Below are 23156 nucleotides of genomic sequence, written 5' to 3'. Positions count from 1 at the left end.
AACCTAAGTAAAAGGATGCCGTTATGACATAATAAACAAGTTATGTAAATAACGATATGATGTAGCAATGAATTGGGCGTCGTTTGGTTAACATATTATAAATAGTTTAATGTTCCATATACTTCAATTAAAGTAAATACAAAATCAGTGATAAAGTTACTTAGTTCTTGTACACTGTAATAAAGTTTCTGGACTGTTTCAGACTTGAACGCCTTGCGCTGTTCCACATAGATGGCAGTAGAGATTTATCAAAGGAAGAAATATGCAAAAGCGAAGGAAGGAAATAAACCTCCAACGCATGAAACTCTATAGTGACGTGAAAATAGGAAGGGAAATTTTATGGATCAGGAAAAGTTTACAGCGGTAAATAGATCGTGCGGTTCGTTAAATGTTGATTCACCCTTTGTGTAAAAGTCGCATGCCCGTTAACCACAAGTTTCATAACACTGAAGCAACGGGATGTTATGAAGTGTGTTTTTTCCTTACATTTGTTGCGGAACCGCTATCTACTAAGTTATGTATATACAAGTCATGGACTAGTCTACATAGAATCCAAACACATAACTTGATTTGTATATTTTTTGTGAAGTGAAGGTAATATAAATGAACTGCATTAAATGAAAACAAACCATTATGTTTTTGATATGTTGATACGCTCCCTCCGGCGTACTGTTGCGTCAGAGAGTCTCACCTGCAAAGATAAAATATACTGCTCCATTACGAATGTCCGGTGTCGTGTTTAGTAGATAGAAACGATCGTCGGTGACTCTTGTGCTATTTTTAATAAACGCGGTAACGCGTAAGCAGGCATAGGGTTTATAAAAAGCGAAACCTTTATTATACTACCGTTTAAAATTTAAATATGAATATATATGTGCAGCTTTTCGTTTCGGCCCAGCATATGAGGGCATTCCGGTTTATAGTTGATGAGTAAATATTTCCTTGTATAAATAAACAGATGTATTATGTAATGGGTCTTTCCTTTCGCCACACTGATATACTTTATTGTGACAATTTTAAAAACTGCTGCCCAAACATCCGGCTTTGCAAAGTTCCCGCATGGTGTTTTGCAATAACAACAAATATCGGCATTATTCATAGGCCCTAAACCGGTGCGCACCCAAAGGTAAAGTAGGATCATAACACTCATTCAAACTATTCCTATGCTTTTATACAATAAATACGGAAGTGGGCGCAATATAGTCACTCATAAAATACCTCTATAAAAGAACAGCAAATAGCCCAATATACAGATATTTTACCAGAATATTCTGCAAACAACATAACAAGGTAAGTTTGTATGAAATGGTACGAATGTATTTAAGTTTATATTCCTTATTTGTTTTCAGATGAATTGGAAACTCATACTCACTGTGCTCATTGTCGGTGTAATAGTTTCTTCTGATGCTTTTTGGGGTGGGAGGCGTAGAAGATGGTATGCTTATAATGCAATACTTTAATGTATATTCTGTTAATAATTTCATTTCGTATGGCTAGATTGCCCATTTAAAACGCGGCTTATAAACGTTGTTTCTGTTCACGACAGTATTTGTATTATTGCAGGCTGAGAAAAGTTGGTCGTTTTGTAAAACGTGTTGGGAGAACTATTGTTAAAGGCGTGAAGAAAGTTGGACATTTTATCAACAAAGGTTGTACCGTTTACAACAAAGCGTACGCGTGTGTGACTGGTGACCAACTGAAACTGTTGGCAGATGAACTAAAGGTATTTATTTTAAAGAAACGAAGCTTATAATGTGCAATATTTATTTCAAATTTAGTTAATATAATACGTTTTAACAGATGACCGAAACGTCTAGCTCACCTGAATATGATGATGGAAAGATAATGATGGCAGCCAAGTTGATTAATGTCGGATGCAAAGTGTTTAAAAAGTTACATGGAGACATGATGCCCCATCAACTCAGAGAGCTAATGCAATCGGTACGTTGACGAATATACATATTATTTTCATATTACATAACCAACACACAAATTATTACATAACCAACACATATTACATAACCAACATAACCAACACACATGGTTGTTGTTGTAGGATTTCGAGGCTTACGAACGAAATTTGAAACAAGCCGAAACTACGTTGGCGAAAGTTTTAAAAGCAGATGATGCAAGAGCAATGGTGGAAAATATGGATGCTCTGATTGCTGATAGTAAGTAAATAAATATATAGTAGCATTTATAACAAGATAAAAAATGTGCTTAATGTTAATCACTAATGCCATGGTGTGGAATTGACTTCTTGGCACGACACTTCAAACGAATAATTTTACACAAACTTGTCTTTAAAATAATTATAAAACAATTTTTTTAAAATAATTTAAAATAAAAGAGCTACGTCACGATAAAAATGTGATGACGTCACGTTTCCAAGGTTCTGTCGATCTTGGGGAAGACGAAGTTGAAGACAGTAACAGCCTTTTGGTTGACGCTGAGCTTTCTCAAGAAAACTCGGTTGACGCTGAGCTTTCTCATCAAGATGAAACTGATCTGATGGAAGAATTGCTGAAAGAGTAATTTCCATGTTCATTACACAATATTCTAAATAAATTCAATAAATACAACCATCCTTCTAGTTCTTAGATTGGCTTACTTTGCCTATATGGGCCTTCTGATATAAGGTGCCAATTTTATTAATCAAGGACTTTAAGTAGACCACACCCCTCCCATGCTGTTTACAGAAAGCTAAGTAGCACTCGTATGTTTTAATATATTTCTTTATAGTGCTGTTAACTAATAAGGTTTGAGAGTATATAATGTGGGGGGAGACGGTACACTTTGTCAGACGACATTTTTTAAATTTTAGACATTAAAAGTTTCATAGCTTCATAAAACAACCTTGAATATTTCGTACAGTTTGATTTTGTCTCATAAAACTAGTTTTAGTTTTGTAAAAAAACACTGAGATATAAGCATGAAAAATAGGCAGGGGCCAATATGACCATCGTATACTTAAGATACGATGATATGACTTTATTTTGAGATAAAAACAACAAAAAAATATCGGTTTAACGTTATATATATGAAGTTTACATGGCGAAGAAACTAGCACAGATTGTTAAACTCGGTAGGTTAACTACAAGTTGCAGAATACTGCTAATGTAAATATATTTCAATTTAGAGTCCCATCTTCCCCCACATTGTAGTTTTGTATGTTTTCATTGCCAAACTTTGAAAGATTTTCTTTTAATTTAGTAATTTATACCTAAGGGGTTTTCAACGACAAGATACTGATATAATAAAAAAATATATTTTCAAAGTATATGCGAAATTTGGTCTATTGCACTTGGTGATAATTTATAAGAAGTAGTTTGTGCCAAAAACAGAGTAGTAATACCCAATTTGTAGCAAAAATAAAAACTTTATCAATAGTTATTATCAATTGTCTGCTATTACAAGTTCATATACATTTGTAGGATACAATATTTATCAATTGATGTTCGAACATTACTCATTGTCGTTCAAACAATACCAATTGTTATGCAATAATATAATGTATAGGTAACATGTTAAAAATTATAGCATTAGGGCAAGAAAAAGAATGTTTAGACCTAATTTTCAAACCGTACAGTATTGTTTCGTGTTATTTCCGTCTATTCCTATTTATAAATACATTTAATAATCAAAATTAACAATGATTTTAAACTGTCCCATCTTATCCTATGTGTTTTCAAATTTGTAAAATTTCACCTGTTGTGCGGATCGCTAAATAACTCCTCGTGTGTTTTATTATATTTTATTAAATTGGTGTCAAATAATGAAGGAATGATAGTACTAATTCGTGGTATTACCCAAAAAACGTCATCTATTTTGTTTTGGGAAATATTTGGCAATATGTGCTTCAGTGTCCCGTCTTCCCCCATTGTACTATATATTTTTTAAAATCCGAAATAGTAATTAAGGTGCTAATTTGGAATGGTCGCTAAATCATAGTAAACCAATGAAATTTTATAGTTTGCGGGTGTGAAAAATTAAAAAGAGTTTCATAGATTCATAAAAAAAACTTGAATATTCAATGCTCATACATCATTGATCTTCATAAGTTATAAAATACGTATTAATGCCCGCTTTGTTGGTCACTTAATCTGGTTTGTTTTTTTTATCGAGCTTAGTCAACCGTTGTAGTAAAGAGTAGGTAATATTATGCTGTAAAACCATAGCATACTAAAGTGAAACACTACATTGAAGTCTTCATTTAGCATCAAGTTATGGGACAAGCATGGGACACAGTTATAAAGTTTATGGACTCTTTCAAACTTGAATGTCATGCGCTGTTTCACATAAATGGCAGTAGAGATTTATCAAAGGAAGAAATATGCAAAAGCGAAGGAAGGAAATAAACCTCCAACGCATGAAACTCTACAGTGACGTGAAAATAAGGAGGGAAATTTTATGGGCCAGGAAAAGTTTACAGCGGTAAATAGGTTGTACGGTTTGTTAAACGTTTTTCATCCTTTGTGTAAAAGTCGCATGCCCGTTAACCACAAGTTTCATAACACTGAAGCAACGGGATGTTATTAAGTGTGTTTTTTCCTTACATTTGTTGCGGAACCGCTATCTACAAAGTTCGAAACAGAAGTTATATACAAGTCATGGACTAGTCTATGTAGAATCCAAACACGTAACTTGATTTATTTTGCAGTATAAAAGGTGGATATAAAAGAACTGCATGAAAAAAAGTAAACCAATATGTTTATTTATCTTCTACCCGAGTGACAAGTCAACTCAGGCCTATACACCACACGCTCCCTCCAGCCAACGTCTCCAGCGTACTGCAAATGTCCGGCCCCGTGTTTGGTATAGATAGAAACTATCGTCGTGACCTATTTTTGATGATCTTGGAGAAGACAACATTATTTTAACCTGTAGTGGTCGCCAGCATCACCCAGCAGTTACCAACAAAGTTTCATAAACGTGGTAATGCGTAAGCAGCCGTGGAAATTATAAAAAGGGACGCTCCTATTATAACACACTCTATTATTCGAATGTGGAAATATATGTGCAAAATTTTAAGTAAGCTTATTAAACCGAATCTGCTGTTGTAGGAAATATAAAACGTTTTGGCCCACATGAAAGTATTCCATGCAGTTTATAGTTAATGAGTTAAATAAAGTTAATGTTTAAATATTTCATTGTGGAAATAAACAGGTCTATTATCCTAGAAGGTCGTTCTTTCCGCCACACTGATATACTTTATTGTGACAACTTAAAACAACTCCTGCCAAGCATCCGGCTTTGCAAAGTTTCCGCATGGGTGTGTTGCAATAACAACAGATATCGGAATTTTTATTCATAGGCGACCGGTGCGCATCCACTATATAGGTAAAAAATATCATAATACCCATTCAAAATATCCTATGTTTGTTTATAGAACCAGCAATACGGAAGTGGGCGCAATATAGTTACTCGTAGAATACCTCTATAAAAGAACAGCTATAGCAGCTCGATACACACATTATATACCAGATTATTTTGCAAGCAATATAATAAGGTAAGTTTTTGAAATAGCACAAATATATTTAAGTTTAAAACCTATATTTGTTTACAGATGAATTGGAAACTCATACTCACTGTGCTCATCGTCGGTGTAATAGTTTCTTCTGATGCCTGGGGTGGGAGACGTAGAAGATGGTATGCTTATAATGCAATACTTTAATGTATATTCTGTTAATAATTTCATTTCGTATGGCTAGTTGCCCATTTAAAACGCGGCTTATAAACGTCGTTTCTGTTCACGACAGAATCTGTATTGCAGGCTGAGAAAAGTTGGTCGTATTGTAAAACGTGTTGGGAGAACTATTGTTAAAGGCGTGAAGAAAGTTGGACATTTTATCAACAAAGGTTGTACCGTTTACAACAAAGCGTACGCGTGTGTGACTGGTGACCAACTGAAACTATTAGCAGATAAACTAAAGGTATTGATTTTAAAGAAGCAAAGCTTATAATGTGCAATATTTATTACAAAATTACTTAATCTAACACGTTCTATATAACCATACAGATGATTGAAACGTCCAGCTCACCTAAAAATGATGATGGTATAATGACAGCAGCCAAGTGGCTAAATACCGGATGCAAAGTGTACAGGAAAATGCATGGAGACATGATGCCCCATCAACTTAGAGAGCTAATGCAATCGGTACGTTGACAAATGGAGCTATTTTTATTATATTGCATAGCCGACACACTATGAAAAATATGTTTTTCCTGTTGTAGGATTTCGAGGCTTACGAACGAAATTTGAAACAAGCCGAAACTACGTTGGCGAAAGTTTTAAAAGCAGATGATGCAAGAGCAATGGTGGAAAATATGGATGCTCTGATTGCTGATAGTAAGTAAATAAATATCAACTGTTATAACAAGTGAAATGCGGCCAATCGCCACCAAAATGGTCTGGGATTGACCTTAAGGCACACACATTAAATGAAAAAGCTTGCACATATAGTTATTGTCTTTGAAATAATTATAAAGCGTCACGTCACGTTTCCAAGGTTCTGTCGATCTTGGGGAAGACGAAGTTGAAGACGGTAACAGCCTTTCGGTTGACGCTGAGCTTTCTCAAGAAAACTTGGTTGACGCTGAGCTTTCTCATCAAGATGAAACTGATCTGATGGAAGAATTGCTGAAAGAGTAATTGCCATGTTCAATGCACAATGAGTATTATTCATACATTCAATAAATACAACCACCCTCCTAGTTGTTAAATTGTATCTCTGTGGATTATAGTAGGGTGGGGTAAGATGGCTTACTTTACTCATAGGCTTTTTGTTATAAGGTGCTAACTTTGAACGAAACGAAAACGCCAAATGTTGTAGGTTTTGTATAAAATTTGTTTTGGTTTTGTGAGGAAAAATGATATATGTATATAGTATATTATATGTGAGTAAACGTATCATGTCAAACTAGAAGTAAGTCAAGACAAGATGGAGAATGTTTAAACTTGACGTTAAGACGTATTAAGCCAAGTAAATTTGAGGAACTATTACGGCAAATGATGCTCCCGAACAACTTCGATTATGTTATTATGGTGGTATTTTTCTGTGTATAATCTTTTGTCTTTTAAATATATAACACGCATACGCGGTCCAGCAGTGACACATCAGCCAACCTGCACACATTGGGTTAAACCATAGCTTACTAAAGTAAACACTGAATTGCAATCTTCAATTAGCATCAAGTTATGGGACAAGTTGATGCATAGGACAAGATATGTTGATGGGTGCCATCTTTTCTCATCCTACTGCCGTCTGTTTGTGATAACTATACAAGAACTGACGTTTTTGGGTGTGAAATACAGTATCGAGAAACCAAAAACGCGCCGTGATGTATAGTACAATGGGGGAAGATAGGACACTTAAGCACATATTGCCAAATATTTCCTAAATCAAAATAGATGATGGTTTTGGGGTATTACCACGAATTAGTACTATCATTCCTTTATTAATTGACAAAAATTCAGAAAAATATAATAAAACACAAGAGGAGTTATTTAGCGATCCGCACAACAGGTGAAATATTACAAATTCGAAAAAACACAGGATAAGATGGGACAGTTTAAAATCATTGTTAATTTTGATTAATAGGAGTATTTATTATTAGGAATACACGTAAATAACACGAAATAATACTGTACGCTTTAAAAATCAAGTTAAAACATTCTTTTCCTTGCCTTACTGCTATAGTTTTTAACATGTTACCTATACATTATATTATTGGATAACAATTGGTATTGCTACAAAATAACTCCTCGTGTGTTTTATTATATTTTATTAAATTGGTGTCAATTAATAAAGATATGATAGTACTAATTCGTGGTATTACCTAAAAACCATCTTTTTTGATATTGGAAATATTTGGCAATATGTGCTTAAGAGTCTCATCTTCCCCCATTGTACTATATATATAACTTTAAAACGATATTTTTTTGTTTTTTTTTTATCTCAAATTAAAATTATATTGACCCCTGCCTATTTTCCTTATGCATATATCTCAGTACAAAACTAAAACTTTTACAAAACTAAAACTAGTTTCATGAGAAAAAGTCAAACTGTACGAAATATTCAAGGTTGTTTTATGAAGATATAAAACTATAGTTTAATCGTTCACACTCGCAAACTACAAAATTTCATCGGCTTTAATATTGTTTTTGCGACATTCAAAATTCGCACCTTACCATTTCGCAGTTTTTTATCTGTTCAAAATCTTCTGTTTCTGTTTTACATTTTTTCAATATTTTAAAACAGTTATAAGCTTTGACGCGCGGTTTATAAAGTCGTGATATTATATACCATAGTATACTGAAGTGACTTCAGTATACTATGATATTACTGTCGAATAATTCTGTAACATTATTTTCGAGATTATCATTAAACGGAGGTCCGTAAAAAGAAAATTAAAAAAAGTTTCGTCTGACAAAGTGTCCCATCTTCCCTCATCCTACTATAACATCTGAACATCTGAAAAAGTGTAGACTTTAGTATCAAATATAGGAGGAAACGCAATTCCGACCGAAGCGTAGTTTTGCTCTGCCATATCCGTCTCTCCCGTGTACATACTCACCAATGTACACACATGCTCACGTATGTACAGAGAGAAAATAAGTTTTACGTGGTCGTGCAGTCGGGTTTGCACTGCGCTGATTAAACAAAGCCGCAGTTTCACGAGGTTATATTCCTTTTTGTGTATTTGCTTCATCAGAATAGTTACTTTTTTGAAGTTTGGATTGATATTCTACATAAGTGATAAATTGGTGTGTAGCTCACGATAACAGGAAAACGTGGTACGGAAATCGAGCTGGCACCATGCCAAGTCATGCTTCAATCTGCACAGTATTGCAGCGACACACAAATCTTTTTTTGTGGCAACTACGTATATATCATAATTTCTGTTTTGTGCACGCAATTTAGGTATTTTAGCTTTTAGGGCGGGTTCTAACTAGCGCTGATGACTGGCGATTCGGGAGAGTTTGGCGATTTTCTGACGTCATTTCCTCTATTGCTATAGCGATGCGAGCGACCAAGTTTCGATTAGAAATAGTTTTTACTCTGTCGATAATCGCCGAAAAAAATTGCGTTTGGTCTGCGACTATTGTTAAGGTTAAGACCAACGTGGTTAAGACCTTAGTTAAGACCAACCTTAAAAATAATTGATTAAAGCAGTTTAATATTACACGGGCTTGTTTAATACACAATTACGTTGTAGAAAAATGATAAAACAAAACCAAACTATATATGAAATATAGAGGCAGATAGTCTGAGATGGAACATTAGCCATTCCTCGACGATTCGGAATCTGCGCCAATATTTTTTAAAGCCAATGCCTGCTACGAACAAAAATTAGGCTTTTTGTTTGCAGTTGAACTCTTGAGCGTTGTTCTCAAAAAGAGCGGGGTCGAAAAAGGCAAAATGATAAAACGTTAACGGGTCGCATGGCGAACTCTTGGTTCTTGTGGTAAAGGATTCAGTGTATTGCGTGGACGTTTACGGCGTGCTGCATGTTTTCTATATCACTTAAAAAGTTTTGCTTGGTGGTTGTAGGACGAAAAGGTTCATTTTGTAGATTACACCAAGAAGCTAGACTTTTGTGTACCTCGGCAAAAAGAATGGATTACCCCAGAAACGACTTTGAAGATGGCGGGCTATTGAAACCTGGACATTACAGTTTACAAGTTGGGGCTCCTGGACCTGCATTTTTAAAACAAATTAGCGAGCACTTAAAGGTTATAAATTCTATTTTAAGTTTTCATTTTGTAAATTTAATAATTTTGTCTGTGGTACAATTATGTCATTATGATTAAACCAAAGTTTCAGGTGTTTGTTTAAATAATCCCAAATGAACCATAGAGTGTTTTAAGAGTATAATGTATGTATGTGCTTAATACATCTGAAAAACCTTAGTGTGTTGTATGTTGTAACAGGTGGCATCTGAAAATCTAAGAACAACAGATCGATTTGAAGAGACACTTCAGTATGGTTGTGTTGCTGGAGGGTATCCTGTTAAAGAAGAAGTTGCAAAATTTTTAACAAGGCAATATGGAGATACCGTGCAAAGGTACAGTCGCCTTTTTACGGTTACCATTTGAACTCATGATTGTACATCTATTTTATCCATAAGTGTATCATAACCATTGTCATTTTCCTGTTAATTCCCACAACTTAGATGAGATTTAATAAATTTCTGTTTCACTTTTTTAGGTCCGTGAACTGTGATAATGTCATATACCCTTTTTGCACGGTAAAAAGTTAATTAACTCATCACATGATAACTCGCTAACCGCGTTAGTTTGCATGGTCATTGGTTCATGCGCGTATTAACATTGAGGTAGCCTATTTTAGCGTAATATTGTTAAATCTAGTTTACAAATTCTGATACTTTATGGTGCTTTTACGAATTAAAAACTGTAAAAATAATACCTGAAAAAGATTATTCTCTTAAAAGTGAATCTGTACTTACTTTTCTTAACTCGCATAATGCGAGTAACAACCAACCTTCTACAGCAAATGACACGCTTATGACGTTATGCATCTTAACTTTGCTTTTGCGAGTAAACATGCGAGTACTTACGCGCATAAAAGTGACCATGCAAAAAGGGTAATACTGTTTTTTTTTTAAGTTTTTTTCTACCATTTGAGATTTTCAATGTTTTTTTACGTTTCTCAAACAGTGACAACATCTATATAACTCCTGGAGCAACACAAGGTCTTGTTAACATGATAAAGCATTATTTTACTCATGAAAATAGTCTTTTTGTGGAAAACCCAACATACCCTGTGTTTGCCATAAGAGTAGCTGCTGATAAGCTGGTAATCATTAATAAATTTATGCATTTTGTTAAAATTTATGCTGTATGCCTTAAGTATATTGTATAATCCGCTTGGTTTGATTTTATAGCATTGGCCGTATAAATATTCGTGCTTTACTTTTTAGAACCTTCTAATGAGAACATCAAGGTAAACCTTACACATAGATATCCTTAGTAAATAATGACAGCTTTGAGCTATTATACTGAGACCACATATTTGTGTTTTCCCCATTTCATGATAAAGTCTATCCCGTCCCAAGTTTAAAACCGCCTTTATTGGCAGATTTTCTGAACTAAAAGTTTCCTGGTGAAGACTAAAAGTTTACTGGTGAAGCATATTTAATTCTTGTGATTCAACAGATGAACCCGGTGCCAATATCAATGGAAAGTGATGGAATGAACATTGATGAACTGGAAAAGAAGTTGGCCGATCTTCCAGTTGTGGAAACAACAGAAAGAAGGCCGTATCGTGCAGCCATGTATATAATTCCTACCCACCATAACCCAACCGGTTGCTGTTACTCACCAGGTAACAATTAAATTGTATTTTTTATTTACCTATATTTTCCATAAGTACTGGTTGCATGTATTGTAATATTTTTATTTTAGAAAAGTGTAGGAGGCTGATTGAATTGGCTAGAGAACACAACTTGTTAATTATATGTGACGATGTTTACAATATTCTCAATTATTCACTTGATACAAACGACTCTAAAAGGAAGTTTGAGTTCTCACCACAGCGTTTGTTTGCTTATGATAACCCAAGTGATCCGGAATATAAAGGTAAGAAAAGTTACTGAAAACTTTAAACCAAAAATTTGATTAGGACAGCTACCAAATTCAGCGTTCATGCATACATACAGATATAGTACTAAAGTAAAATACCTCGGTCCATATTGCTCAGATAAATGAATTTGCTAGGAGTGCTCCATACACCTATAACTTAGATTTTAAACATGTCTTATGTTGTAACCGTTTCCACCACATTGCATTAATCGGTCTTTAAAAGAAAACGGCGAGGGTAAAAGTAGAGGGTAGGAAGTTTAGGGGCTCAGGGTAAACGGTTGTGAAACCCTACTTTACTCTTTGAATCATAAATTCTCACTACAAGGTGTATTCGCCTAAAAATAAGTTTTAATTGACAGGTAATGTTGTCTCCAATGGTTCATTTGCAAAAATTATTGCACCTGGTTTACGAATGGGTTGGTATGAGGCACCAGCTCATGTTATCGCTTCACTAAAGATATCTTACATTGCAAATAGCGGTTCTGGCCAATGTTTCTACATCTCTCATGTTGTATCTGAAGCTTTAAAGCTCGGAGTAATTGATAACCATGTGGAAAATTTAAGACTTGCACATAAGGTAGCCATTATTAATATATGCATATTATACAGCAGCAATACAAATTATATTGCTGATCACCACCACCAGCAGTTGATACAAATAGAAATATGTAATAATTGTAATATGAGATAAAAGGTTGTCAATATAACTATCCAAATAGAAATATGTAATAATTGTTATATGAGATAAAAGGTTGTCAATATAACTATGTACAGAGTGCGGTTGATGTGCACTCGTGATTGACCACTCATTTAAGCACTTTAAATAACATATTTTACCATTGCTAAAATGCTGTACCTTTAAAACAATAATGCATAAAAATAACCTAATTTTTGACGTCTTTATTTGACAGACCGTAATGAGATGAATTGCATTGGTATTCAAATTATAATCTGCACAGCTTTCTATTCTCTACAATGTTTCCTAATATTTATTTAGGATCGTATGCAAGCTGTGATCTCTATCGTTGAACGGAAGTTATCAAAGTATGGGGTTACTATTACCCATCCAAATGGTGGTTACTTCTTGTGGGTAAAACTACCTCAAAAAATCAAGTCTGCTCAAGTGCTTGAAGTTTCAAAGAAAACAGAGAATGTCACATTTATCAAGGGAGAACTGTAAGTAGTTTGCGTATTATGTGGATCATGCTTTGTAAAATTGCTATACAATTTTTTTTGTTTGTGGTTCACTTGCTGACTAATATAGCCAGCACAGTAATGCAGTGTTTAACCATTGGTGTCATTATGTATTCTTGTACAAATCATAAAACTGTAATGTAATTACTTTAATCTAGTGATCACTAATGGGTTGTCCAAACTTTACCCAAAACAATTAATCCTATAATTTTTTAATATGGAACAGTGGAGGTTAAGGCACAATAATCAATAACATAAGCAATACTAACTAAAAAATATCATTCTAAGTTTAATATACTTTGTACCAGGGCATCAGTGAAGGGAGATTTTGACAACTATATTCGTCTCTCAATTGCTTATTATGAGCTGGAAGAAATTAAAAAGGGGGCTGAAGGCCTGTGTAGGGCAATAGAAGCCGTCATACAAAATCATAGTTCACTTTAAAGGTTCATTGCAATGGTGTGGTTTTGTATCAGGAGCTTTAATTAGTCTGTGGTTTTAGATATATATATACATTGCAATTATTTAATTTGGACTTCATTAATTACGACTATTGAGTCATTAAAAAGTTCAACTAGGTAATGCAACTGATTTTTGCTTACTTGCATGTTGTTTAGTATTGGAATTAATACATCATGAAATCACAAAAGTACACGTGTTGTGTTTTTTTTTTGTTTTTTTTTTATAGAAAAGCTATAGTGCACTGTACAACAGCTCTATAGTAGCAAGTACTGCAAAAAGCGAATATATTTTGCAAGCAGCTTTAAGAATATTATGCACAATGTTGGAACATAATATCACATGCAAAAAAGCTACTATTTAGGTAGAAAAAAAATGATATAAAAATACACTGACCATCGTTTGTACACTGTAATACGTCTTCGTATTCGACAAGTTTTTACTAATAAATTTTATGCCAGAATTGGTTAAATTAAGATGAAAAAGATTTTAGAATTCACAAATATACCCGAACGTTTTCCTCCATAACATTTCGAACACTTCCCATTGACGACATTGTTGCATCGGTTGTGACGTCACTCTCTGACGTAGTAAAGCTCGCAGCCCGCATTCTTATTGGTGGGAATCCGTTTGCGGGAGAGCGGTATTTCTCTGAAGGTGGGTCGACGTCAGGTATATAATACCCTGGTGGTGCCGCTTCGGGTCGTCGGTGAATGATCCGACCCATTGAAGGTCTGGTTGGGGGCTCTCTGTTTTCTCTGAAACGGCGGTCACGCTTCGGTGGAAAGTCAATTTCAACAGGAAATGCTCCAATGATTTGAGCAGGCGGCACGTGCTGTGTTTGTTTGCGGAATAATGCTCGCTTTAATCTCTTCCACCCCAGGTAATGAATCTCAATGATGTTTATGACAATACACAGCGCTGACACCGCAAACATAAAGTAAAGAAAGACGGTCTTTTCCATTGGTCTCGATATGTAGCACTCCACGATTTTGGGGCAGGGATATCGGATGCATTCGAAGAACTCCGGGACCGTCCAATTATAAAGATAATACTAACAAATTTTGTTATAGCTTTTATAAACTAGTGATAATATATCTTACTTTACCTGTAAATACAAGAACCCACCCTCAATAATGCAACGAGTTATTACGTTCAAGATATAAGCTCTGAGAACCAACTGCTTTGTTCGTCTCAACTTTTTCTCTCTGCAAACCTGTTGTAAAAATAATCCGTGACTAAATATGTTTTATTTTAATTGGTGGATATTACAGTTTTTATTTAAACTAAAAAGTTGTGTTTCACATTTAATTTTTCTTGGTTTAATTATTGTGTCAAACAAGCGCTTCTCCTTAAGAATATGCATGTGCATCCTGATATACTGAAAACAAATTGGATGTTCATACTCAGTGAAAGTACAGAAATAATTACAAAAACGATCCACCATAGCATCCTTCAATTCGTCGATGGCATAAAGGGCTTTATAAAGCTATGGGCAGTGTTGGATCGATCGAGGTTAATATATATAGGGAAATTCGCCAACAATAAAGTTTTACCCCGTCATATTCCGGTGGAGGGGGTGCTGTCGCATCAGAGAAAACAGCTTCATCTTGTGATGAGCTTGGCTTGGAACAATTTGAACTTCGCGAATGTTTGGAACTGGAAGGAACATTTTTTTACTTTGTTAACTCGTAATTCCGTGTAAGTATAAAACTAAAAGGAATGCTTCGAGCGAACTAAACGTCATTACAGATAAGCATTTTTCTTCGTAAAACGAGAATGAACAAAAATACATGCTAGCACGCTCATACCTTTTTTATATTACATTTACCGCAAATCAGCTGGTCTACTATAGATAATAAAATAAATAAACAGCAGCGGAAAGCAAACGAACATAAATTGGTCAAGTTCTTCACATAAGTTTATCGTTTGTGTTTAACATAAAAGCACTTCATACTTTTACATAGTATACTGAAGTGTACTATGATATATGCATACCTTTTTCCAGTTTTTTACAATTCGAGTATTTAACCAATAACAGAAAACAAATTACTGATATGCTATATTCTAAATAATACCATGCGAGAATTTGATTACATTGATGGTCAATGGCAATTAGCATTAAACATTGTGGTTTTACGTGTTACTCTTATAAACAGCACCATATATAAACTATGATTGGTATCTCCTTTATTGAAAGCTAAAACGCTTTCAAAGGTTACCTTAACTGTCGTTTTCTAAGTCGCGTTGCTGTTGTATGTTTGGGTGAAGTTTGTGTCGACACCTCATTATGGCTGTCCTTCCCATGTGGCTTGTTTGGGAGTACCGCAAGTTTGTGAGTCGCAAAAATGATAAAGATCTAAAGTACAACACTATTTTTACAATAAAAACATGACGAATAGCATATATAGTAGGGTGGGGGAAAACTATTACAGTTTTGCAACCTGATATCCAAATATCCTGATCGTCGTTTAAAAAATTAACAACACTTCACGGGTGAGGGTACGGTCTATAATTCTTTTGTTGTTCTTTGTCTACCACTAAATGAGACGAAAACGGAATGAAAAGGTGTCCCATCTTTCCCCATCCTGCTATACAACGAAAGTGAGTAGGCTATACTTATTACGTACCACGCTTGGAAGACCGGTACCAAGAATTTGGAAAGCCCAAAACCGAATGTGAGATATCGGAGCAAATAAGTTGTAGCAAATCTGCTTGCACCCTGTAATGTAACGATCAACCTTTTATATTGCGATTGTGGTCCAAGTTATTTTGTTGCTTACGCAATAAAGCGACCCCATGTTGATGTCTATAACGTAACCTCCCGGACAGGCTAACCACTGTGCCACGGGACCGCACGTAATGACTTAAAAAATCGTTTTATAAAAGATATACCAAAAGCAAATGTGTTGCTTTGTACAAAGAAAACAGTGCTGTATATTACCTGGTTGTCTTGTATTGCAAACAAACTCGTCTTGTTCATCAGAATATACAGCATCCCCAATGCTCGCGACAACTATTATACGAAATACAAACATGAATGCGATCCACCATTTTCCTAATAATGTGGAATGAGCAGCAGAATGTTCTACTATCTTTTCCAGCAAATGCCACGCCATTATTTTGAACCAATGTTACTTAATAGCCCTGGTATGTGGTATGTCTACGTGAAAAGTTTACAATAATTTTAAGAAATAGAATATGCATCATTTGTTTTTTTTAATAATCGATAACATTTTATTCTAAGTAACCGACTTACTTAGTTATGTATATAGATCTACTCCTTTATTTTAATCATACAGTTACGGAAAACCCCGTCGTCTGTCTATATACTTGCTTACGCATTAGCGGTTATAAGTCTGTACTAACTCGTGTGGTTTGTTATGTTATGCGTAACCATGCAATCAAAAAGTCATAGTTTTCTCTTGTAAGGTTATTATGGAATACTTCAATTTCTTTTTTTGCTAACAAACACTATATATACACTTATAGATACGCGGTTTTTAACGGAAGTCTTTAATTTTGAGATTATAACAGTATTTGGTTAGGTGGTGTTAGATATATTGTTGAAAATAATAGTTTAAAAAAACGGCTACTGTTGGGCAAATTTGCTACATTCATAGTCACTGACCGTCATTCAATATATAACAAAATGGACTTCATGTGTGGCCCTATATTTCCTCAACGCCTTTAAACAATATATTCTTATTACATTGCTTTGCTTCCAATCTGACGAACATTTAAATTTCGAAACTTACTAAAATAAAATATGCCAATGACATTTGGAAACCACTATATAGCGTTACTATTTAATGTCAGTATACTTTGGGTACTCGCATGCCGCGGGCGTTGTGACAATTGGCCTACCCTTATTTATTTTAAGAGTAAGAGAAACTTTTAATATCACACTGAACAAAGGCTATACTGACACTGAAACAGAATAAATAACTTTCGGCTGGTATTCTTGGTCATCCATTCACTCATTGAACGTTTGTTATTTTTAAAGCTTTCTGCACTTATCAACACATTATCCTTGTTACGGCCTCACATGGAACCGTACGTTATATCAATCTTATACATATATTATACCCGGTTAGGAATCGGACCAAACCTAGTTGGGTCTCGGGAAAATTTACACCCAGATTAATGTATTTGTTTAATTTTACCGGAACAGACTAATTTTAAGGAAGCTCGACCACAGAAATCGCTGTAAATTTCCTATGACACCCTGCAGTGAAAATAAACTAAATATACGCGGAAAACATACGTATCTTCACAAAATCCTGGTTTATAGTGAGCGCAAACCTAGCACTCATATAGTATCTCGTTAACTGCCCTAGAGTCGCACGATTGACTTTGTATTCCATCAGCAAAACTTTTAGCTTCCAGAGTCTATTTCCACAAACTCCGCACCCATTTTCACGTCCATTAAGCCACAAAAACGCTTAAGTAGTCACTGGCGCTAAGCGATTGGGAAAATATTCTTTATATATATACCTTTCTTTCATTTCTCGGCACATGGTATATACATAACACTTCAGCAGAACCTTGAAACCGTGAAAACCGCGTAAAGTTGCATCTGTAGTAATAATTATTATAACGAAGGTTCATATTACAAAAATGTCACGTAAATTCTTCTATCCTGTTTAATTCCATGACACTTTTTATCAAAACGCTAAATGTAGACCGTATGCAATTTCTCCAGATGTTGCTTACAAAACATCGGTTTCAAACAGTAAAGTCGATTGGATTTCAATAGTTATTTCTCCCTGAAAAGAAGTTTGTAACCCATACCATGCACCCGGCCGTCAGCAACCTTTAGAGTAGGAAGTGAAGCGTGGGAAAAACGGTTCAGCGACAACTTGGCCACATGATTTGAGCCCAAAACATACAACCAAATGCCGATCTGCTCAATACCGAAATACCGCACGAACAAAGTTCGAATATTACTGTACATAACACAGTTGCATAATCGGCGATTATATTGCTGCAGCCAACTTATATATTAACCCTTCTACATATTAAGTCTAAACGTCTTCGGCTGTTCTGCAAATCTGGTGTGTATAATGCCACTGCCAACTTTTTAAACTATCGTAATTTAATTTGTCTTCTATTGAATAGACCTTCGCTGAACCGAGACAAAACAAAACTAACATACAAAAACTTCAACCCATAATGGCCGTGCCGAACTCACTATTCCTTAGCATTGAATGACGTCAATGTAATTTAAACATGACTTAAACCTTTTGATTACATGTCTTCTTTATACACTGTAAAACCTAAATAAAACTACGAAATGCGTTTAACAACGTATATATATATCACTGCTATTGTATAAATTGGCTGCATATTGCAGAAGAAGGTCTTAAATATCATCCATTTTAAAGCATAGTTTCGGGTAATATTTATGGTTCCTTGCAGATAAGTATTTTAAGTAGTTGTTGAGACTATAATAACCTCTTACCAGAGCTGGTGCGATGTTTGTATAAGCCAAGGTGCGCTTACACATCATTTTCAAATGATCGTTTTACTTGTTGTACACAAAATGTTTTAACACATGTCTTTATAACCAAACAATCGTTATTTTTATTATTAATTTATTCTTTGTGTAGTTGTGATCTAGTTTAACAAAATAAACATATAGTAGTGTGGGGGAAGATGGGACACCTTTTCATTTTGTTTTCTCTTCTCATTTGGTAGTAAACAAAGAACATTTAATGAATTATAAAATCGTATCTTCACGACTTCCACAGACCGTTGTTAATTGTTTAAAACACGATCTGCATGGCTAAGCAAAGAGATTAAAACCATTAAAACCATTGGTTTTAATCTCTTTGGGCTAAGCATGTTGGTGTTGTTATTTAATTTGAAAAAAATCGGTAAACTTAACATAATGTCAACACGGCGTACTATAATACTCAAGTAGGACGTGATGCCAATAATTAAGCAATCGAGATTTGACCATTACCGAATTTTCTGCAATATGCGGATGCTCTCTTGACTTTTCGTACGGCGCGTAATTATTGAAATCAATGAAGCGTGATATAAACCATGTTTTAAGTTTTTGTTTGTTTGTTAAATAAAATAGATTTTGAAATTGTTTTTGAAATTAGGTAAAGTTGGATTTGCTTCTACTTTTTGTGTTTGCGTTACGCATATTAAGGTATAGCTGCAGTCTACTATACCCAATAGGCTTTGTTTTTGTAACTTTAAACTTTCCGTTTTAATTTAATAACATGTGTCTTATAAAATTTGTTACGTTTCGTAGTTAACCTCTGGATACTGTGTTCATGTAAATTAAAGTAATGGCTGCGGATGAAGAACATAATGTTGGGGAAGTGACAGCACTTTTTGAACAAACAAGCGTTCGCAAAGAGAATATTATTTCATTCAAAGGACAAGGAAAAAAATTAGACACCGCAGCTGATGCTGCTGAAATTATACAAGCCATTGAAGAGAGCAAGGATGTGCAAGTTCTAGAATTAGTTGGAAATACAGTTGGTGTTGATGCTGCTAAAGCTGTTGCCAATGCACTAAGGAATAAACCAGAGCTTCAAAGATGCTTGTGGGCAGATATGTTCACAGGAAGATTAAGATCAGAAATTCCAATTTCTCTGCGGTCACTTGGAGATGCAATCATTACATCTAAAGCAAGATTGGTGGAACTTGATCTTAGTGACAATGCATTTGGCCCAGATTGTGCTAAGGTGAGAATACCTTAAACTTTAATCGGGGAATTTTATGTTTTATCGGCTCTAAGTTTTTGATACATACAAAAATAAAAAGTCACCTCTAAATTTTAATAAGTTTCCATGGGTTTTTGTGGGAGATGCACTATTTAATTTCTATTTGGCACTAACTGTACTGAACTTGCGAAAATATAATCTATAAAACAATAGAGCTATTGCACTACCATATCTCCGCATTGCAAACCGGAGATAAAATTGAACCAAATAAAAGTTGTTTTTGTGTAGCACACAGTGCACACATTAAACATGATACCCACACTTCATTTCAGTAGGCCGGAAAACAATTTTTTCGAAACACTTTTGTAGTTTAAATTATGAAGCTGCATCTTAAAATTCTAGACCAATTAATTTTTTAGTCATTACAAAGTTTACTAAAGCAAATATATCATGCAACAGGCATGTGTTGAACTGTTGAAGAGTCCTTCTGCTTTTACTTTACAAATATTAAAATTCAACAACAATGGATTGGGTGGTGGTGGAATAATATTGGCGCAAACATTAATTGAATGTTATGAGAAAAGTTCTGCTGAAGGAAAACCACTTAAATTAAAAGTATTTGTTGCCGGGAGAAACAGGTAATTTGTTTTGGACATTTTGGTTTTTACTGATTTGACTGTTTATTATATATATATATATATATATATATATCAATTTTTTTACTTCATCAACAAAAAGCCTGGTTTCATCAATAATTAATATATGAACAAATGAATGAATGTAACTTGCTTTAACCTCATGATGGCGGGAAACAACAGTTATTATAACACAGTTATTTGTTTCATGCACCTCAGGTCAGCTTTACAATTTACCAATAATATAAACGATACTTTGTGGCAATGTTATACAAGTTGTAAATCCAGACGGTAAATTTTCCTAAAAAAACGATATATGCAGTGCGTGTCTGTCACCTAAGCTACTGTTATTTTGTTATCGTTTAATTCACTTTATATAGCCACAGTCTCGTACAGGTGACTGTGCGATAGATGGAAAGAAATGGCTGTAAGAGCTGGATCTATCCAGAAATGACGGTATTAGGTTTAAGTTGAAAGATGAACTGTCACAAGTTGTTACTTACAACTTTATGTTTCAATTTCTACCGGATAATTAATGTAGCACTAAAGTAAAATCATAATAGGTTGGAAAACCCAGGAGCCAAGGCACTTGCAAAGGCATTTAAAACTATAGGAACTTTGGAAGAAATTCAACTACCTCAAAATGGGATCCAGCATGCTGGTATTACAGCTCTTGCAGATGCAGTCAAGCACAGTCCAAGTTTACGTCATTTAAACCTTAATGATAACACCTTCACCGACAAAGGAGCCATATCGATGGCCGAAGCAATGAAACATATTGACAGTTTGGAAATTGTGAACTTTGGTGACTGTTTGGTACGAACCAACGGCGCAAAAGCAATCGGTAAAAGTCTAGAAGATTCGAATCCAAACTTGAAAGAATTGTTGCTTTCGTTTGGTGAAATCCAACTGGAAGGGGGTATAGCAATATGTAATGGTCTGGAGAACAAAGAATTTTTACAGAAGTTAGATTTGAATGGGAATAAATTTGGAGAGGAAGGAGTTGATGAGGTAACGTGATTTACTAAGTTGTATTGATTGTTGTTTGTCGCTGTTTTTTTTTTAAATATTGGTATTAGAGGTCGACCGATATTCACGTTTTACCGGTAATCGATATAGGTAAAAAATCGCAGGTATTACACTGATATATAAATAGTTCGTGCGATGCAACGTGCGTCTTACTTGACCTTTAGTTGCGTAAAAGTTCAGCCTTTACGTGCGTCGTAGTTTAGCTATCACTTGCCTCGTAGCGTAACCTTCACGTGCGTAGCAATTTAACCTCCATGTGCGTCGTAGTCTACATAGTACATATGGCTACAATACACAAAAAAAATTGAATATAAAGTCCTGTGCAGTAGGCTGTAATTGCATATATGTTCACGGTTTACCCTCTCTTTGAACAACTATAATAATGCTTCATTGGTTCTACCTATTTAAGTATGAAAAGTTGTTGATATTTTAACTGTTTTAATGCTTAATCTTATTTGCTAAACAGGTGAAGGATCGAGCCAATGATTTCTGTTGTAAGAATGCTCTTACATCATTAGATGATGATGAAGGAATTGATTCGGATTCTGATGAAGAAGACTCTTGTGGTGAGGATGACAACGATGGAAGATCCCCTGAAGATGAACAGATAGATTCCCAACTTTTAAATGGCCAGGTCGACCTAAATCCAAAGTGTTTTCTTGAACAAGTAACAGCACCAAGTCTGGTTTGTTTGTCGACAAAAGAAAGATCGAATCTTCTGGAGGAGGTTGCTGAATTGGTCACGAATGCAGAAGCAACAGCTGATGCTTGTTTAAAACTTTCGGGTGAATCTTTAACTTCATTTAAAGCAGAACATATTAATAAAGAAAGATTTTTGTCTTTACAATACAACATAAAATATTATAAAATGCCCTATTATATTTTGTAGTCACACTCGCTGAGATAAATTGCATAATTGTTAATTATTATTTTTGTATTAGCTATATTTTGTATAGTATATCATCAATACATATGTAATACACTATTTTATTGGTTGATCTACTGCTGTATAGTTTCTCTACAATAAATTTAATTTTTCGTGTTTCCAGGTTTGTTGAATGAAAAGTGTCTTGATCACATAACCACCTGCAGTGACGCAGATGCCCAGGAATTAAGATCAGCTGTTTTTCAAGCTGTCGACATTTTACTGCGCGACGCGTTTCAGAAATATCCTAACACTCCAATGCTCGTCATTAACCCGTTCCTCGTCCGCATGGGGCTGCTCAAGAGCGAGGATAAGAAGTTCCACGCACCGTTTGACATTCGCCCAATGGTTGTGACACTGGGCCACGCATGTCAACAAGCATATTTTCCAACGTTTACTCGTCGTTTAGTGCGTAGTGTGGTTGCAAAAGAAAGCAAGGTTTGGAACAATAAGTCAATCCAACTTCGTCCTCAGTTACTGCAGATCCTTTATTTGTAGTTCAATAAAACAAGCATTGTGTTTTGTAACGAACTGCCGACAATAAATTTTAGCCGACCATTCCCTATACTTTGCATGCTTTCAATGCGATTCTATTTCCAATAAATGAATAGAGAAAGTGACTT

At 34.8% G+C, this 23156-nt stretch overlaps 5 protein-coding genes across 6 annotated transcripts; 4 read left to right on the top strand and 1 right to left on the bottom strand.

Moving 5' to 3' along the window:
- Positions 1-1204: 1204 nt before the first annotated feature.
- On the top strand, positions 1205-2597 carry LOC104265592. The gene is made up of 6 exons (XM_026834068.1): positions 1205-1290; positions 1350-1435; positions 1564-1723; positions 1801-1941; positions 2057-2171; positions 2393-2597. Exons 2-6 carry the CDS (start codon positions 1350-1352, stop codon positions 2533-2535), a joined length of 645 nt encoding a protein of 214 aa, XP_026689869.1. The 5' UTR covers positions 1205-1290; the 3' UTR covers positions 2536-2597.
- A 2765-nt stretch (positions 2598-5362) lies between these two features.
- Positions 5363-6714, top strand: LOC100186002. Of its 2 annotated transcripts, none has more exons than XM_018811497.2 (6): positions 5363-5509; positions 5567-5630; positions 5806-5933; positions 6020-6157; positions 6235-6349; positions 6510-6714. In XM_018811497.2, the coding sequence occupies exons 2-6, from the start codon at positions 5567-5569 to the stop codon at positions 6650-6652; spliced, it is 588 nt and encodes a 195-aa protein (XP_018667042.1). In that variant the 5' UTR covers positions 5363-5509; the 3' UTR covers positions 6653-6714. The 2 variants fall into 2 exon arrangements, with proteins under 2 accessions (XP_018667042.1, XP_002128474.1); XM_002128438.4 differs by having other exon boundaries at positions 5364-5509; positions 5567-5649; positions 5774-5933.
- Positions 6715-9437: 2723 nt separating this feature from the next.
- LOC100183641 (uncharacterized protein YER152C) lies at positions 9438-13449 on the top strand. Its single transcript, XM_018811487.2, has 8 exons — positions 9438-9736; positions 9935-10068; positions 10682-10820; positions 11180-11348; positions 11429-11602; positions 11965-12182; positions 12603-12781; positions 13108-13449. Exons 1-8 carry the CDS (start codon positions 9512-9514, stop codon positions 13241-13243), a joined length of 1374 nt encoding a protein of 457 aa, XP_018667032.1. The 5' UTR covers positions 9438-9511; the 3' UTR covers positions 13244-13449.
- Positions 13450-13454: 5 nt separating this feature from the next.
- LOC100181290 (gap junction delta-2 protein-like) lies at positions 13455-16417 on the bottom strand. Its single transcript, XM_002128720.3, has 6 exons — positions 16203-16417; positions 15889-15980; positions 15481-15617; positions 14815-14917; positions 14367-14474; positions 13455-14312 (listed from the first exon to the last, which is right to left on the bottom strand). The coding sequence occupies exons 1-6, from the start codon at positions 16375-16377 to the stop codon at positions 13755-13757; spliced, it is 1173 nt and encodes a 390-aa protein (XP_002128756.1). The 5' UTR covers positions 16378-16417; the 3' UTR covers positions 13455-13754.
- A 3077-nt stretch (positions 16418-19494) lies between these two features.
- Positions 19495-23153, top strand: LOC100178936 (ran GTPase-activating protein 1-like). Its single transcript, XM_026834378.1, has 5 exons — positions 19495-19965; positions 20404-20582; positions 21143-21590; positions 22075-22393; positions 22658-23153. Exons 1-5 carry the CDS (start codon positions 19564-19566, stop codon positions 23029-23031), a joined length of 1722 nt encoding a protein of 573 aa, XP_026690179.1. The 5' UTR covers positions 19495-19563; the 3' UTR covers positions 23032-23153.
- Positions 23154-23156: the final 3 nt, after the last annotated feature.

The sequence above is a fragment of the Ciona intestinalis genome, chromosome 4 (genome assembly GCF_000224145.3).
Source record: "Ciona intestinalis chromosome 4, KH, whole genome shotgun sequence".
Classification (NCBI taxonomy): Eukaryota; Metazoa; Chordata; class Ascidiacea; order Phlebobranchia; family Cionidae; genus Ciona; species Ciona intestinalis.
This window is presented reverse-complemented; position numbering and strand designations above follow the sequence as displayed.